The sequence below is a fragment of the Hylobates moloch genome, unplaced genomic scaffold, assembly GCF_009828535.3.
Source record: "Hylobates moloch isolate HMO894 unplaced genomic scaffold, HMol_V3 SCAFFOLD_8, whole genome shotgun sequence".
In the NCBI taxonomy this organism is placed as follows: Eukaryota; Metazoa; Chordata; class Mammalia; order Primates; family Hylobatidae; genus Hylobates; species Hylobates moloch.
In genome coordinates, this window is record NW_026652283.1 from 78,457,588 (window position 1) to 78,476,809 (window position 19,222).

At 36.6% G+C, this 19,222-nt stretch overlaps 1 protein-coding gene across 4 annotated transcripts in view; it reads right to left on the reverse strand.

The window, feature by feature from the left end:
- The window catches only part of DOCK3 (dedicator of cytokinesis 3), a 649,329-nt gene that overhangs the window by 416,360 nt on the left and 213,747 nt on the right, over positions 1-19,222 (reverse strand). For all 4 annotated transcript variants that reach the window (XM_032161429.2, XM_032161424.2, XM_058442283.1 and 1 more), the window contains exon 5: positions 11,441-11,537. In XM_032161429.2, coding sequence (XP_032017320.1) covers positions 11,441-11,537 — 97 coding nt within the window. The remainder of the gene's footprint in view (positions 1-11,440; positions 11,538-19,222) is intronic.

The following is a 19,222-nucleotide window of genomic DNA, read 5'->3' on the forward strand; positions in this document are numbered from 1 at the left end:
ACTTTTAATAGGAAAGCAAAAATTCTAATAATATTGTCACCCTACAGTAGTACACATAAAATGACTGAAGCAATTTATCTACAATTATAAAATGCTTCAGTTGTATACTTGAGGAAAAATAGTCAAAATTAACTCAAACACACATACCTTTACCTTTTAGTTTATCTTTATCTTATTAAGTGTCATCTTAACAGGATACTCTAGTTGAATGTTAAATCCTCTCACAGAAAATATCATGTTTAAGTTGATAGGAAACAACTAAGAAGGTTTTTGAGTTTTTGTTTGTTTGTTTGTGTTTGTTTTTGTTTTTTTGAGACGGAGTTTCATTCTTGTTGCCCAGGCAGGAATGTGATGACGCAGTCTCAGCTCACTGCAGCCTCCACCTCCCAGGTTCAAGCAATTCTCCTGCCTCAGCCTCCTGAATAGCTGGGATTACAGGCTCCTACCACCATGCCCAGCTAATTTTTTGTACTTTTAGTAGGCTGGTCTCGAACATCTGGCCTCAGGTGATCCGCTCACCTCAACCTCCCAAAGTGCTGGAATTACAGGCCTGAGCCACCATGCCCCGCCTACAAAGCTTTTTGATGAAGATTTCCTAGTTGCTGGAAAATTCCCTTTTTCTTATTGCCACAATAACTCTAAAAATGAAGAATAAAGATGATTCTGGGTAGTAAACCCCTTTTCTAGCTTACATTAATACTTGGCCTTAATTACTATCTTGGCACAGGGAAAAATGTAACTTCTTTGTATGACCTCCAGTGTGCTCTCGGCTTTTAAAAAATAGCATGTGAAATATAAATAACTATTTAAAATATGACAATCTTTTACTTTTTTGTAAGAGCAGTCAAGTGCACTATTGAGAAGAGGGAACAAGGAGAACAAGGAGTTCAATCTGTAATGACAAATCTTGTTCTGACAGGAATGCATGACACAAAGTCAACATTTTCCACAAATGATGGTTCTCAGATAATCTGTTTTTCATCAAAACAAGATTACTGGATAGACAGATTATGGTTTTAACTGCCTCAGAGGAATGGGGTTTTTCTATTCTGGTTTAAATACATATAATATACTCTTTTCCAAACATCCCATTATACAAATGAAGTCTATTTCATTGTGTCCACTTATTTCTATATACAGAGAAGCTTAAGTGAATGGAACTGCTAACATGCTAAATATATATCAGCAAATAGAGATCAATTATGCATATCTGGAGAGAGATATAATTCATATCAAAAACAGAATAATGCAACAAATATTCATTGACCACTTGAAGATTTACATGTTTTTTCATTTCATCTCTAACAACTCTTTGAAGTACGTTTATAACATCCATTTATAGCATAAGAAACTAACACTAATAATGAGCCTGTCATAGAAGTGGATAGACCCAGATTCCAGCCCAGATCTAAAGCCCTCTTCTAGTCCACAAAACCACCAAAGAATTGAATAAATACTTGCTGATAATGTGATAAAAGGTAAACGTAGCAAATTAAGTAGTATAATCCCTTACCTTAAACACTTGTATACACTACTTAACCACTTAATACTGATTATATGTTTCTACAGTATCATCCATTGTGTTCATTATTTAAATGAAAGTTTTATTTTTCATAACAATTAAAATAATATATATTCGCAACTGAGAACTTTGAAAATAGATAAGAAAAAAAGAAAACATCTAACACCTTAGCCCCTTAAGTAATCTCCATTAATATTTTGGTACATTGTCTTAATCATTTTCCAAATGTTTTCAGAATACAGGTAAAATTATACTTTACATGTAATCTGTACAAAAATTTTCACTTTATTATATAATGTACTATTTAAATTTTTTTAATGGCTCTTCACATGTAAGCACTAATCATCGATGTCTTAATTGGACCATAGCTTTAATATTTAGAGAAATAAAATTTATTTTTGCTACTGCAAACAGTGCATCAATGTAGATATTTACAAAACAGAGATTCACCAGGGTATTTTCACTGCTCTAAAAATCCTCTGTGGTCTGCCTATTCATTCATTCCCATTTACCCACCAACCCCTGGTAACCACTAATCTTTTAATGATCCCCATACTTTCACCTTTAGCATTATTTTTTTAAGTTGCTAAATACTTTCCCCTAGGGATTTTATTTATTCTAATTTTTAGAAATTCTTTTCCTTTATGGGCTAAACAGTTAAGTATGTTCTTAACATACGGCCTGTTTCTTAAATGTTACTGATACATTTTATGTACCTAATATATACAAAATATCACCATTTCCACATATAATCAATAAAGAAATTATTAATAGAATATTTTCCACTCATTTCCTTGTACTAAGTCTCAAAACTCTAGCATGTATTTTATACTTACAGCACATCTCACTTCAAATGCTAAATTTTCATCACAAATATTTGATCTATGTTTAGATTTCAAAAAATTTGTAGTTGAAAAAGTAGATTAACATATGAAAGTTATCTGAAACATACCTAAAAGCTTTCCAAAAGCCAAAAAAAAATGCTTCTCCTTTAATATTCACATTCACAGTAATAAAATTAGTTCATCTCTTTTAGAATAATTTATTTGACTTTAGAGTAATCAGTTATTGATCCTGCGGTTATCAGTTTCAAAACTACAGCCAAGTTAAGTAAATTCAGACCCTCTTATGTTAACTCTGTAGCATTAACATCAAATCCAAAAATGTACTGTATACATTAATACCAAAAAGGATTCTTCAAATTTACATTACAGTTTTTGGAGTCAATTTAGTTAACACTGCCAATCATAATTAAAATCTCATGCATAAATAATAGCATAGCATAATAGCTATTCATAATAGCATAATAGCATAATTCATGCTAAAAATGTCTAAAAACATTATTGTTTTTATTAATAAAAGATTTTAGTTTTAACAAAAATTTTTGTGACCATCTATGTCACAAATAAGCTATTTCTTTCCATGAAGCTTAAAATTTAACTTTGTTCGTATGGAATGTGGTATCAGGAAGAAAATGTCAATCACATTGACAATTTTTGTCCTAAATTACTGAATATCTGGCAAACATTCCTTTTTAAACCTCTGGTGTGTATGACTCTGATATTCACCAGGACTTGCCAAAAACATACAGAGAATTCCATATACCATTTACCCATCTTCATCCATTGATAAGATCCTATATAACCACAGTACACTGTCAAAACCAAGAAACTGACATTGTTACAATATTATTAACTCCATTACAAAGAAACCACATGTGTAAATTCAAATAGCTATCACCACAATCAGAATTCAGAACTGTGTCATCACCATAAAGATACTCTCTCATATTAAGCCTTAACAGTCACACCCTGACCTCAACCTTAACTCTTGGCAAACACAAATCTGTCTTAATTGCTATAATTTTGTCACTTTGAGAATGTTATATAAATGGAATCACAGAGTATGCAACCCTTTGAAGGTACATTTTTTTAAGTAGCATCATGCCCTTGAGATCAATCACTCTAAGTTGCTGGATGTATTAATCATTTACTCCTTTTTGTTTCTGAGTAGTATTCCAGTTTTTTCTTCTATGCACCTACTGAAGGATATTTGGATTGTTTCCAGTTTATGCTATTACAAATAAAGCTTTTTATAAACATCCATGTAAAAGCTATTATGTGAACAGAAGCTTTCACTTCTCTAGGGTAAAAACACAGGAATGTGATGGCTGGGTCATATGTTAAGTATATGTTTAACTTTATAAGAAAAGTCCAAATTTTTCCCCAAGTGGCTGTGCCATTTTACATTCTAACCAGCAATGTATGAGAGATCCAGATCCACATCCTTGGCATTACTTGGTATCAGCAGTAATTTTTATTTCAGTCATTCTAACAGGTATATATTAGAATCTCATTGTAGCAATTATTTGCATTACTCTATTGGCTAATGATGCACAAAAATCTTTTCATGTGCTTACTGGCTAGCCACACATCCTCCTTCTCCCTATTCAAGTATTTTGCCCAATTCCTAATTGAGTTGTTGTATTGCTGTTCCATTTACAGAGTTCCATAAATATTCTAGATACAAATCTTTTGATGGATATATAATTTTCAAATATTTTCTTCCAGTATATGGCTTACCTTTTCATCCTTTTAACAGGGTCATTCAAGAGCAAAAATTTTGGTTTTGATAGAAGTCCAATGTATTGCCTTTTACTCTATGGATCATTTCCTTTAGTGTCATGTCTCCACTTAAGACTAGGTCATGAACGTTTTCTCCTAAAATTTTCTTCTGAAAGTTTAATAGTTTTACATTTTACATTTGAGCCTATAATCCATTTTGAGTTAACTTTTTATTAAAAAGATGAGACTTAGGCAGGTTTTTTTCTTCCTTTTGCCTATGAATATCCAACTATTCCAACACCATTTGTTGAAAAGACTATCGTTCCTCTACTTAACTGCTTTTGTACCTTTGTCAAAAATCAGTTGTGCATACCTGTGTGAATCTACATCTCAGGCTCTATCTTGGTCCCTTTAAGTGTCTATCCCTCTGCCAGTACCACTCTGCCTTGATTACTGTACAGTAAGTGTTAAAATTAGATCGAGTGATTCTTCCAACTTTATTATTCTTTTCAAAATTGTTTAACCGTTTTAGTTCTTTTGCATTCCCCTAGAAATTTTATTTTTAATTTAAAAAAATAATTTCAACTTTCCCTATAAATTTTAGAATCAGCTTGTCTATATCTAAAAGAATCCTGCCAGGAATGTTTTAGGAATTACATTAAATATACAGATCAACAGTCTGGATAGAACAAATATTTTTAATATGTCTCTTCTAATCCGTGAGCATACTGCCTCTCCATTACTTAGGTCTTTTTAAATTAGCATTTTGTAGTTTTCAATATACAGATCTTGTGCATGTTCTGTTGGATTTATGCCCAAGTGTTTCTTTTTTTTCCTTCTTCCCTTTTTTTTTTGGTAGAAATGGGATCTTGCTATGTTGCCCAGGCTGATCTCAAACTCCTGGGCTCAAGCAGTCTTCCTGCCTCAGCCTCCCAAAGTACTGACAAGCAGGAGACACTGTGCCTGGCCTCATTTTTTCTTGAGCAACTAATAAATGGTACTGTGTTCTAAATTTTAGTTTTGAATTATTCATTATTATTTGTGGAAATATGATTGTGTGTTTGTGTGTGTGTGTGTGTGTGTGTGTGTGTGTGTGTGTGTGTGTGTCTGTCTGTCTGTCTGTGGGTATGTGTGTTTGGATATCTGCAACCACAAACTTGCTTATTAATTCTAAAAGGTTTCTTTTTAAACTCTAGTGTCTTCTTGTTTGTAGATTCCTTGGGATCTCCCATGTAGCCAACCATATAATCTGCAAACAGGAAGAGTTTTATTTATTCCTTTCTATCTGTATCTCTCTCGTTTTCTTGCTTTACTCCATTGGTTAAATCTTCTAATATTGTGTTGACAGGAGTGTTGAGAGCTAACATCCTTGCCTTGTTCACAAAAGCAGACTGTCTATCATCATTACAACACTTGCTGTGGGTTTTTATAAATATCCTTTATCAAGCTGAGGAAGTTTGCTTCTACTGCTAGTTTACTGAGAGTTGTTATCATGAATGGGTGTTGAATTTTCTAAAACACTTTTCTGAATCAACTAATGTTATCAGGTGGTTTTTCTTCTTTAGAATGTTAATATAATGGATTATACTAATTGATTTTCAAATACTGAACCATCCTTGCATTACCAGAATAAATCCCACTGGCCATGGTATATTATTATTTTTATATATTGATCAAGTTGTTAATACCTTATTGAGGATGTTTGCATCTATAGTCACAAACATAGGAGATACTCCATATTTTTTTCTTTTTGTACTATCTTTGTCTAATTTTGATATCAAGGTAATAGCAGCCTCATAAGATGAATTAGGAAGTATTCCCTCCTCATCCATTTTCTAGAAGACTCTGTATAAAACTAGTGTTATTTGCCTGGATGGTTCTTTTTGGAAGGATTTTAATTATAAATTCAATTATGTTAATAGTTGCAGGATTTTCAGATTATCTATTTTGTCTTGGGTGAGTTTTGACAATTTATGGTTTTCCAGAATTTGACCTATTCATCTTAAACTATCATGTATGTAAAGCTGTTTACAGTATTTTCTTTTTGCCTGCTTAATGTCTCTGGTGATATCTCTTTACTCTTGATATATTGGTAATTAGTATTTTCCCTCATTTTCTTTTTCAGTTTTGGTAGGTGTTCATCAATTTTATTAATCTTTTTTTTTTATACTTTAGGTTTTAGGGTACATGTGCACAATGTGCAGGTTTGTTACGTATGTATCTATGTGCCATGTTGGTTTGCTGCACCCATTAACTCGTCATTTAGCATTAGGTATATCTCCTAATGCTGTCCCTCCCCCCTCCCCCCAACCCACAACAGTCCCCGGAGTGTGATGTTCCCCTTCCTGTGTCCATGAGTTCTCATTGTTCAATTCCCACCTATGAGTGAGAACATGCGGTGTTTGGTTTTTTGTCCTTGCAATAGTTAATCTTTTATAAACCAGTTTTTGCTTTGATTTTCCCTATTGCTTTTCTATTTTTTTAATTTCATTAATTTCTGCTCATTTTTTCCTTCATTCTGCTTGCTTTGGATTATTATTTTTTTTTCTTTTTGACAGAGTCTCACTGTGATGTCTAGGCTGGAGTCCTTTTTTAGTTTCTTGCAGTAGAGCAGGAGCTGCAATCATTGATTTGAAACCTTGCTTTTTTTTTCCCTATTATTAGGACTTAAAGCATACATTTCCCTTTCAACAATGCTTTTGCAGTATCCCACAAATTTTAATATATTTTCATTAAAATTCACTTTGATATATCTTTTATTTCTCTTACAGTTTTCTCTTTGACACAGATCATTTAGTAGTGGGTTAATTTTTCAGGTTTTCTTGTTTTCTTTTTTTCTTGTTACTGATTTCTAATTTGTTTCCATTATGGTTAGAATATCCTTTGCATGACTTCAATTATTACAAACTTGTTGAGATTTGTTCTATGAACTAAGATATTGTCTATCTTGGTGAATGAACATGTTTGAAAAGAATCTGTATCCTGATTTTATTAAGTATTCTATAAATTTCAATTAGAGCCTATGGTTGATTGCATTGTTCAGTTCTTCCCTATTCCTAATGACTATTGCCTAGTGGTTATATGGATTATTAAGATAACGGGTTATTAATCCCCAACCATAATAGTGATTTTTTTCTCTTTGGTCCATTCAGTTCTTTCAGGTTTTGCTTTATTTATTTTGCACCTCTGTTAGATTAAGATTATTTTGTCTTCCCAGCGAATTGATCCTTCTATCATTTTGTAATGTCCCTTTTTCCCTGGTAGTTTTCTTTGCTCTGGTATTGAATTTTTCTTATATTAGTATAATTAATATTATTCAAGGAAAAATTATTCATAATATGACATATTATTAATATAATTACCCTGTTTTTCTTTTATTAATGTTTGTATAGTATATATTTTTCTATCTGTAACCTTTAGCCTCCCTATATCATCATATAGACAAGTGAGTTTCATATAAACAACATATAGTTTTTTTTAATTGTACAATTCTGCTAAACTCTATCTTGTAATCATTCATATATTAGGATTTAAGTGTGCCATTTTGGTATTTACTTTTGTGTTTCCTCCCTCTATTTTACCTGCTTCTATTTCCCTTCTTATTTTTCTGTAGGTTACTTTAACATTTTTAGTGTTCTATTTTGATTTACACTAGTTTTTATTATATCACTTTATGTAATATTTTAATGATTGCTCTAGAGATTGCAATATACATATGTAGCTGTTCAGCCTACCAGTATTAATTTTTTGTTGCTGCTGTTGCTATTTTTTCGAGACAGAGTCTCGCTCTGTCACCCAGGCTGGAGTGCACTGGTGCCATCTCTGCTCACTGCAAGCTCCGCCTTCCAGGTTCACGCCATTCTCCTGCCTCAGCCTCTCGAGTAGCTTGGGAATACAGACACCCACCAACATGCCCAGCTAATTTTTTTGTATTTTTAGTAGAGACAGGGTTTCACCGTGTTAGCTAGGATGATCTCAACCTCCTGACCTCGTGATCTGCCTGCCTCGGCCTCCCAAAGTGCTGGGATTACAGGCGTGAGCCACCGTGCCCAGTCGAATGTTTTAATACTTAAAATGGAATGTAGTTACCCTATCATAACTTATGTCCTTTTCCCTCTCCACTTTATAAAACAGTCTTTTTTTTTTTTTTTAAGATGGAGTTTTGCTCTCATCGCCCAGGCTGGAGTGCAATGGCACAATCTTACTAAAACCTCTGCCTCCTGGGTTCAAGTGATTCTCCTGTTTCAGCCTCCCATGTAGCTGGGAATACAAGCGTGCACTGCCATGCCTGGCTAATTTTTCTATTTTTAGTAGAGACAGGGTTTCACCACATTGGCCAAGCTAGTCTTGAACTCCTGACCTCAGGTGATCTACCCACCTCAGCCTCCCAAAGTGCTGGGATTACAGGCATGAGCCACCGCACCCAGTCAACAGTTTTCTTAAATATTAATTCAACATACACTGAGAACTGTATCAACATTATAATTTTTGCTTTGTATTATCAAACAATTTTAAAAACTGAAGAGAGAATTAATCTACCCTTTCCATTGCTTTCTTCATTCCTAATGTTACAAGCATCCTGTTATCACTTCCTTTCTTTCTGAGCAACTTCCTTTATAGTCATTCTTTTAGAACCAATCTGCTGTCAACAAATTTTCTTAGCTTTCCTCCTTCTGATATGGGTTGATTATCCCTTCATTCTTGAAGCATATTTTTGCTGGATACACAATTCAGGGTAATCTGTTTTTTTTTTTTCTTTAAGCAGTTGAAAAATGATGGGATACTTCCTGTCTGCCATACTTTCTGATGAGAAACCTGTTACTCAAATTGCTGACACAGGTAATGTGTTAATGTCCTCTAGCTACCTTCAAGATTTCTTCTTTGGCTTTAATTTTCAGAATTTGGACTATGATGTGTCTGACTATAGATTTCTTTGGGGTTTTCCCATTTGGAGTTCACTAAGCTTCCTGAATCTAAAACGGTTATGTCTTCTGCCAAACTGGGAAATTTCAGCCATTATTTCTTAAAAAAAAAAAAAAAAAATTTTTTTGACTCTACATCCTGTCCTCTCTATCTAGTATTCTGAGGCTACAGTGCTACATCTTATGTTATTGTCCCACAGGCCTCTGGAAGCAGAGCTCATTTTTTCTATTTTTCTCTCCATTATTTGTATTGGAGAATTTCTAGTGAACTATCTTCAAATTGACCAATTCATTTCTCTATAATTTCTACAGGCTGCTATTGAACCCATATAATATTTTTTATTTTGGTTATTATATATTTCAGTTCTATCATTTTCATTTGGTTCTTTATAGTTTCCACTTTGTTCCTAAGGTCATCTATGTTTTTGTTTGTTTCAAGAGTGTTTGTAATTGCTTGTTAAAGCATTTTTACAAAAGCTGTTTAAAAGTCCTTGTCGATCATTCCACATCTGTGTCATCTCAATGTTGGCATCTGTTGAGTTTCTATTTTCCTGATTTTTCATATGACAAGTAATTTTGGGCCATATCCTGAATATTATTATACTATGACACTCTGGTTCCTATTTAAATCATCTATTTTAGCAAGTAGTCAACCTGCTTAAAACTGCAACCTTCTCACCTTTATGGGCTGTGGTTGAATGTCAATCCAGTTATAAAAATCTCTGCAGTGCTTTTCTGATTTCCCTCATTTGTGTTATGTAGATGACATAACTTCACCCTACTATCTCCTCAGTTTGAGTTTGGGTGGGGACAAGCACTGCCTCATTTTAGCAGGGCAAGGATGGAAGACAGGGTACTATCCCACAGGGTCTGCCTCATCAATGCAGCGGGGAAGGGAGGGTGGAAGTCAGAGTCTTGCCCACAGGCTCAGCTGGGGAGAGCACAACAAGGAAAGTAGAAATCAAGAGCTCCAACCACAGGTTTCTCCATGGAAAGTTACCTCCTCTTTACTTCATATTCCACTGAGGTGGGGCACCACTTCATTACTATAGGGTAGGGGGTGAAAGTTTAATTTTCTGGGTTCCTCCCTGCCACCTGCCCCTACATTTTTCCAGATTTTTCCAGTTCATTCTACAGACTCCACTGGAGAGGGGCATCCCCTTGTTACTGTAGGAGTGGGAGGATGTATGTATGAAACAGTACTGGTTATGGATTCCACTGCTGAAATGCCTGTTAGGGTAGGAGAGAAATACAGCTTTTATTGTGCTGTTCTCTTAGAGAACAGTAAGGTATTACTAAAAAAAGTTTCTGTCTTTTGGGGCTATCCTTTGGCTAGACAGAATAGGCTTTCCTTGGCACTAATTTTCTTTTGTTTGTTGGTTTCTACCCACTGGCATTTCCAAGTTGTGTGCCTCTCTAGAGACCAGGTCAGGATATATGAAGGTACAGAAAGGAGAAAAAAAGAGAGAGAGAGAATTCATTTGATCCTTGAGCCCCCAAACTGCCAATCCCTTGGCAGTTCATTCTCTTTCTTCTAACTTTCAGAGTTTTCCAGTTGGTGAATTATGTGTTTTATCCAGGGCTTTTTGTTGTGATTAGAAGAAGTAAAATAAAATGTGTTTACTCCATATTGTCCAGAGCCCAAACCCTGTCACTTACTTTTAGTGTAGATATTATGATTATTTTTACGTCTTATCGCTCTCTACTTTCTAAGTTTCCTGAAAAGTTTATTACTTTTTTATTAGGTTTCTATTACTTTTTTTTCTTTAAGAATCAAGGTCTCACTCCTTAGCCTCCCAAGTAGCTAGGACTACAGGCACACACCACCACACCCAACTAAATTTTTTATTTTGTGCAGAGATGGTGGCCCCCAAGGTGGTTTCAAACTCCTGGCCTTAAGCAGTCCTCCTGCCTCAGCTTCCCAAAGCACTAGGATTACAGGTGTGAGCCATCATGCCTGGCTTTTATTCGATTTTCTATTAATTTGTTGGGCCAGCAAAGTGTCAGATATGACATATCCTTGAAGCTTAGTAGCTGTTAAAAACTGTTAACACAATTTATCGGCCTTTATACCCACCACTGGGTTCACAAAAGATAAAAATAAATAAGTCTCAAGTTGGTTCATTTGTTCTGTAAATATCTGTTTTATGAAAGCATCTGGGGACACAACAATGAGTAAGACAGCTAAGATCCCTGGTGTTGTGTAACATATTCCAGTGACTGGAGGAGAGAAACTACAGGCATATGAATAATAATGTGTTCTCCTCAGGTTGAAAAAACTCAGTCTGCTATGTTTCAGTAAATATTAAGAACGTATGTTTGATAAACTGTAAATATTCAGAAATCTAAAACTGCATACTTAGCATAGTTTAATATTTTTACTTGGTACACTAAACTTTAATGATCCAATAAACCAGTAATCAACTACTTACCACATACAACTGTTTCCACAAACTTGCCCATTCTTGTAGAGTTGCTGTAACTTCAGTCACAATAGAATCTTCAAGTGGAACCACAGTTTCATACTGCCTAGAACCAGAGCCACAAAAGACGGCCACATTATCTCTGAAAAAAATCTCGGCAAACTGTCTCTTGTCTTTTTCTACTTCTTTAACTCAAATTTTAAATTTATGCAAATAAAAAAGTATATCTAATTGATCAAAGACCTTTTTATAATGATATACAGCAACAGTGACAGAGAACTGAATTAAAGTAAAGAGATTTGGGTTTTACTGTATAAGTCCTCAATTTTACTTTTATAAATACTATCCTTAAAACACACTTTTTTAAGAACAGTCTCTAAGCTTTTTTCCTTCAATGAAAAACCATGATACTATCCAAGTCTTGCTCAGATTAATTTTTTAAAATTATTTATAACCTTTAACATTTTTCTGTTTGAAAGTTTGCTCATACCCTTGGTTAAAAAAAAAGATCTGGAAAAATGTGGGGGGTTGTGGCAGGGAGGAACCCACACAATTAAACTTTGAAAAGTTTAATGCATACTCCCTTACACTGGTATTGTATTTTCCTGCAACATAATGTCAGCAGAGGAATTCTAAGTCTGGTAGAGGAATTCTGAACCTGGTAACAGAAAGGTGCTTGGATTCTCTCTGACTACTTCATAAGCAGCATCCACTATAATGCCAGTCCCTGTGCTAACTGTCAAAAATTTATCAGTGAACAAAAATGAACAGGATTTCTATCTTCAGAGAGCTCTTGGTCTGGATAGGGAATCAGACAGACATGGACAGTAATAAATCTAAAATGAAAATGAAAAGGTACTGATATGGTTTGGCTGTGTCTCCACTAAAATCTCATCTTGACTTGTAGCTCTCATAATTCCCATGTGTTGTGGCAGAGACCCAGAGAGAGGTAATTGAATCATCGGGGTGGGTCTTTCCCAGGCTGTTCTCATAATAGTGAATAAGTCTCACAATATCTGATGGTTTTTTAAAGAGGAGTTCCCCAGCACATGCTCTCTTGTCTGCTGCCATGTAAGATGTGACTTTGCTCCTCCTTTGCCTTCCGCCATGATTGTGAGGTCTCCCTAGCCACGTGGAACTGTGAGTCCATTAAATCTCTTCTTTATAAATTACCCAGTCTCACATATGTCTTTATTAGCAGCATGAGAACAGACTAATACAAGTACAATGAAAGAGTTTAGCTGTGGTATACAATTTACAATGAGCAGATCAATGAACTCTTCTCTGAAGAAGTGTCAAGGCCCAATACATGCAAAAAAATCATGACATGAAAAGCGTTTGGGGAGGGAGAAAACCAGTTATGGTGCCACCTGGAAATGAGAAAAGTATGCAAGATGTCATGGAGTTGGAAAATAATTTCACACATCCAAGATGAAAAAAAGCTGGTATGACTGGGACCAGCTCTCATAGGACCTTTTCAAAAGACAATAAAAATTCCAGATCTTAACAGAAGTAACCTGAATGAAAAGTTACTGGAAGCAGGGGGACTAACTTGATAATATTTCTATAATGTCCACACCAATGTTGAGGGTTAATACAAACTTTCTATGACCAAAGATTTAATATACTGATATTTTGAGGTAACTTATACCCATTTATTAGCCAAGAGGAATATCATCCATCTGAAAAAATTAGCATCAAGTATTATTTCCACAAGAAGACAGCTGACAAAGCACCACTGTGTTTAAAGACGACTCAGTGCATTAATATTGAGCATCAATGAATATATAAGTTATCTGATTATGTCTTACAGTTTTACTGTGTTCTTATTTTGTGTGACTTACCACAGCAGATTACAAAAAGTCACCCTGAAATAATGCTATGGCATTATCTATATCCAAAAAATTTACAAGCTCATTAATATAAAAGCTTTCATCAAGGGCTTGTTAAGAGTAAAATATGACAAAGGTAATATCAGCAAGATGGCAGAAGAGCTGCTTTCTACTGTCATATGCCCCCAAGAAGCATCAATTTTGACCACAACCCATGGACAAGAGTACCTTTGTGGGAGTCTAGGAATCCAGCAGACAAGTTTCAGTACACCACTGAGGCAAAAAATCCAGAATAGATGCAGTGAAGAGGGTAAGAAGAAAGTTTCATTTTACCTGCATCACCCCTCCCACAAAGCAGTACAGCTCAACAAGAGAAACTCCATAATCCTGCAACTTCTCTCACAGCGGAAAGCACAATGATTAGGCACCCGGCTCCACCAGCCACGTCAGACACTGCCCAAGAGACTCACTTTTCTCACCCCACCCCAAATATTGTGGTAATTAGCATGGCTGAGTATTTGGGGAAGATGGGAGCAGGAAAATAACTATGGTTTAATTTACTTTAATTTTTTGAAATAGGTCATATTGATCTTCTCAGATGAAAAGGAGTAAGCTAATGATAAATGTCATATCTGAGAAGAAAGTCATAATGAATTGCTATACAAATTCAAATTGAATGAGAAGACATCCTTTATTTCTTCAAGCTACTGGTTATAAGTTGAAATTTCTGAAGTTATTTCCATATACCACATCTTAAGAATGCTGCAGAGATCATTAGGAGATGTATAGAAACAATCAGGGAAATCACAATCTTAGTAACAAAACTTAAACATAAAGCACAAATAGGTGCTAAATGTGTGACATGAACTATAACACCTAATGTTCTAAAAAAGGAGGTTCACTGTGAACTGCTGCAGTCAGATAAAGATTCATGAAGAAGGTGAAGTTCCTAGAAAACGCTTGGGTCTGAAAGGCAAGCAGGTGGAGAGAGGGCCCTAAACACTGTACTATGCTATAAAAAGTGGTATAGAGAAAATAATGAGCAAGGCATATTAAAGATAATTCATGCTACTGATGGCAGCAGCAGGCCGTCTGTAGTGGGGAGGCATGGGCGGTAGCAGCAGGAGTGGCTGCAGGAGCAGCAATAGCTGTGGTGAGTCTCCCGTGCCCTACCTCCAGGAGGCAGCCGACTGCACCGCCCTCACCCTTACACAGCCGGGCAGGACCCACCCCCAGGAGCGGAGCCTCTGTGGCTCCAGACCCTGTCCCCAAGTCACTGCCCTCTCCTGCCACTGCTGCAGGGAGGGTGAAGGGAGGAGGCAGTGCTTGGGGCCACGCTTCGGGGGAAGTGAGAGTGGTGCCCACTTCGGGGATCAGCCAGCCGTACGATCGCCATGCCCACCCCGCAGAGAGCACTGGGTTCCTGCGCCTCTGGAAGAGGCTGTCTGCACAGGCCCGTCCAGGGTCGCATCCCCAGGGTCTGCCCCATATGGGTCTGCACGGTATCACTCCCAATTGCTGGCCCGAGGCCTGTGATCCACTCCCAGAGGTGCCCACCCTGGGCAGGGCCCCAACCCAGGTGAGGGGGAGCTCTGGGCTGCCCCTGAGCACTGGAGCCACCAAGGGAGCCTGGGGAGACGTTGCCTCTGCCCTGGACACTGGCCTGGGCCCAGCAAGGACCTGGGCTGGGGCCCAGGCTGTGAGGGAGTGCAGCAGGGCTGCATGCTCCAGGGGGCCAGGAGTAGGTAGCAGCGCCACCGTTTTGGGCACAGCTGCAGCCGCCCAAGTCAGGGTTGTGGACCTGGGTCTCCCTGGGCTCTTGGGGGCAGGGAGCAGGCAGGAGACTTGCACCAGCGAGGCTGCAGCCGTCCAAGTCGGGGGGATGTGGATCTGGACTTCTGCACTCACTACAAGGCTGTGAGACTTTAAACTTGACACTATGGAAATAGGGAAACATGAGTGATATTAAAGGAGTGTTGTGTTTTAGTAAGATTAATGCAGAAATGATATGCAAGACAAAGTAAAATATAATTTTCTTGGAGTTTAATCTATTAGGTCTTTAGCTACTTTAATCATTAAGATCTATAAAAAAACTTAGATTGTTCCTATTTTAAAGTTCTAAGATGCAGGACTTATAATAATTTGGCCTCAACTGCTAGTTTCCTCACTTCCTAGCTAAGCTACTTTGGTAAAGGTATTTGAACTCTCAAAGCTTTGCCTTCCTCATTGGAAATAAGTGGATAATTCCACTATGAATCTGGGATACCAAAGTGCGATGTAGTAAGTGTGAAGTGTCAAATAAAATGATTAGTATATAGGATATTTAATAAATGGTAGCTATTGTTGACTCTTAATCTTTAATTTTCATTGCTTACAATTAAGCAAAGAGTTTCTAGAATAAAATGTCAAAATCAGCTAGATTTTATATTGTACTTTATATTTTTTACAGATGTCTTATCAAAATAGCTCAGTAAGTTCTTATTCTGACATATTTCCTCAGCTCCAAAGACACAGCAATTATAGGTAAAATATAAATATTTTTGAGCTCCAAAATAAAATAAATATCTCAGCATAGCAGCAACAGAACAACGACGACAACAAAAACACAGCAGTGAACCAGTGTGAAATCACAGGTCTTCTAGACTCTGAAGTCAAAAGCCAGCACTGGTGACTAGGAACTTAGAGAGATGACAAGGACAAAAAAGTGCTCAAAATGACATGAGAACCAAGGCCAGATTCACTGGTTGAAGTTTCGGAAAAGAAGGCCAACATGAGGCACAATACCAACTGCTATTAAACCTCATTTGGGACTATGGTTTTTAGCAAGCTGCAGGACTAAGGAGACTGGACCTTAAGCAGCCCCCTCCCCACTTCAGCCAAGGGTCAGAATCTACCACAGCCCCAGTGTCACTGTGGGGAAGAAGCTCTAAAATGCTGTTGAAGGACCTGGTTCCACACTGGAGGTTAGGGGACAGATGGCAGTGACTGCTCAAGCACTACACAGATATGCTCAGAGGGAGAAACAGAGAGGGGAAACAAAATCATCCGCTTCTGAAAACCAAATTCCACAACACATGAAGACTCTATAATGTTCAAAGGCTTAAAAATAACACAATGCTGTTCGACTTACAACAGGGTTACATCCTCACAAACCCACTGTAAGTTGAAAATATCATGAAGTCAAAGATGCATTTAACCTGCCAAACATCCATAGCTTAGCCTATCCTCCCTTGAACGTGCTCAGAACATATGGCAGAATCATCTAACAAAAAGCATATTTTATAATAAAGTGTTAAATATTTCATATAACTTGTTGAACACTGTACTGACAGTGAAAAACACAATGGTTGTACAGGTACCCAAAGTATGGTTTCTACTGAATGCATATCACTTTCGCAGCACTGTAAAGTAGAAAAATCTTAAGGCAAACCATCATACGCTGGGAACCATCTGTAAATCCTTTTCAGATAAAATTAACTTTATGAAATGGCCTGATAAACATTTTTAAATGTTTAGGATGCTTACAGAAATGAAAAGAATCACTCCCATTTCAGAAAGGAAAAAGTATGAAACAAAACCAAGCACAAATAAAACAAGAACCAATGATATGCAATAGAATCAACTAGGAAACTTGCAAACGAAAACTATTAACACCCAAGTGTCCATCAACAGATGAATGGAAAAATTAAATGTGGTATATGTAAGTGCAATGGAATATTATTCAACATTAAAAAGGAATGAAATTCTAATACATTCTACAACATAGATGAATCATGAAAGCACTATGCTAGTGAAATATGCCAGATACAAAAAGACAAATGTTATTATTCCATTTATATTAGGTACCTAGAATATGAAAATTCATAGAGACAGAAGTAGAATAGAGATTACCAGGGGCTGGGTAGAGGGAGAATGGGAGTAACTGTTTAACAGGGACAGAGATTCTTTTGGCGATAATGAAAAAGTTCTGGAGATGAATTGTGATGACGGCTGCACAACATTGTGAATGTATTTGATGCCACTGGATTGTACACTTAAAGAGTTGAAATGGTAAACTTTATATATTTTATATATATATATATATATAATCACAATAAAATCGCACAAAAATATTGCCAGTGAAAAAAGGAAACCTCAATAGAGAGGATACATGTTAGAAAGAATTCAAAAGAAAACAGTTGCAAGACAGTACTGATGAAATCTCTCTAGAATGCAGGTCAGGGGAAAAAAAAGAGTCCCAAAGTATCTACGAGTACTTAAGAGTACATGGGAGAGAGGTGGAAAAACTCTCATCTACTGATAATAGGAATCCCAAAAGAAGTAAATGGCAGTGTTACAGACAATTGTGGGATTATTTTTTTCCTTCTCTGTTCTGCCTCATAATCCCCTTCCCCTAGGCGGAATGTACAGACAGACTGTTTTCCATTATGTGAGTGTAAAATGATGGATACTTGATTTATCACTCTTCCTGCATCTGGGGAACACAGGGCTATGACCTAAACTCCTTTCAACCCAGACTTAGAAAAGGAAACCAATGACTTAAAGAAGCAAAGACTGAAAAAACAACAACTTGGTAGCAGCTACAGTCAATTTCCAGGGACGGTAGTCTTTTTTTAAATTTCCCACGCAGTGCTTATTTTTATTTTGATTTTTTATGGATGTATAATAGTTACACATATTTATGGGGTACATGTAATATTCTGATATAAGCACGCAATGTGTAATGAGAAAATCTTGGTAAACGGAATATCCATCACCTCAAATATTTATGATTTTTTTGTACTGAGAACATTCTAAATCTTCTCTTCTAGCTATTTTGAAATATACAATAAATTATTGTTAGCTATAGTCATCCTGTTGTGCTATCAAACCACTAGATCTTATTCTATCTAGCGGTATTTCGGTACCCATTAACCAATCCCTCCTCATCCCCCACTCCCCACTGCCCTGTGGGAGCATCCAGTTTTAAGTCAGTGAAGGGAAGGAAGGAGGCAGAAGTAAATACTGTAGTCAAGGTATGTTTCACTGAGAAGATTTCAGAAAAGGCCTGAAGGAAGTGACAAAGCTAATCCCAAGCATAAGAAACAATAGAAGCCTCAAGGCAGGAACATACCTGAAATGACTGAATAAAAGCAAGAAAACCAGTGTCACTGAAGGTTACAGGGTGACAGGAAGCCACATCATAAAACTTGTAAGCCTTTATAAGAACTTTGATGTTTGCTCTGCGTGAGATGGGAGTCGCTGGAAGGTTTTAAGCAGAGGAGTGACATGATCTAACATATTTTTAAAGAACAACTCTGGCAGTTATGTTGCCCTATAAACTGCAGGGGAACATGGATAGAAACAGGGAGACCAGTTAGAAAGTGGTGCTGTAACACAGGCAAGAAACTATAACCCCAGAAAGTACCTGTTTTTCATTCCATGCCATAATGTGACAATTTAGGACACTGAGTTTCTCCTTCTTAGCTGTCTAATGCTGTACCAACTCCACCCAACAGTCCATAACGTGCTCACATCTTTCCTACTGTTCCTTAGCAGCTGACTCTCAACAACTCTCACAACCTTGCTATAGTGGGCACCCACGCTAATTCCCTTTCAATTCCCACTTTCATCTAACCGAAGCCCCAGATCTCTAACCCTCTCTGGTTATGATAATGTCAAGGTTCCTATAACACTTATAAATAAAATATGCATAACTAGAAGCACAGTCTAATATTGTCTCCATCCTAGAGAAAAGCATGAGATTGAGTTTGAGAAAAGCTTTGGTAAATAGACCAAGAATGAGGTCATAGAATGAATTAAATAAATGGATGAACAAACAAATGAACAAATTAATAGGCAAACTTTTTTTAAAAACCCTTGGCCTGTATGCTCAAAAGCAAGAAATCTTCCAGGTACTGCTGATCTACTGATTCTCCCTTTAACTAAGAGTTAACAAATCTAGCAGATGTAGAATGGA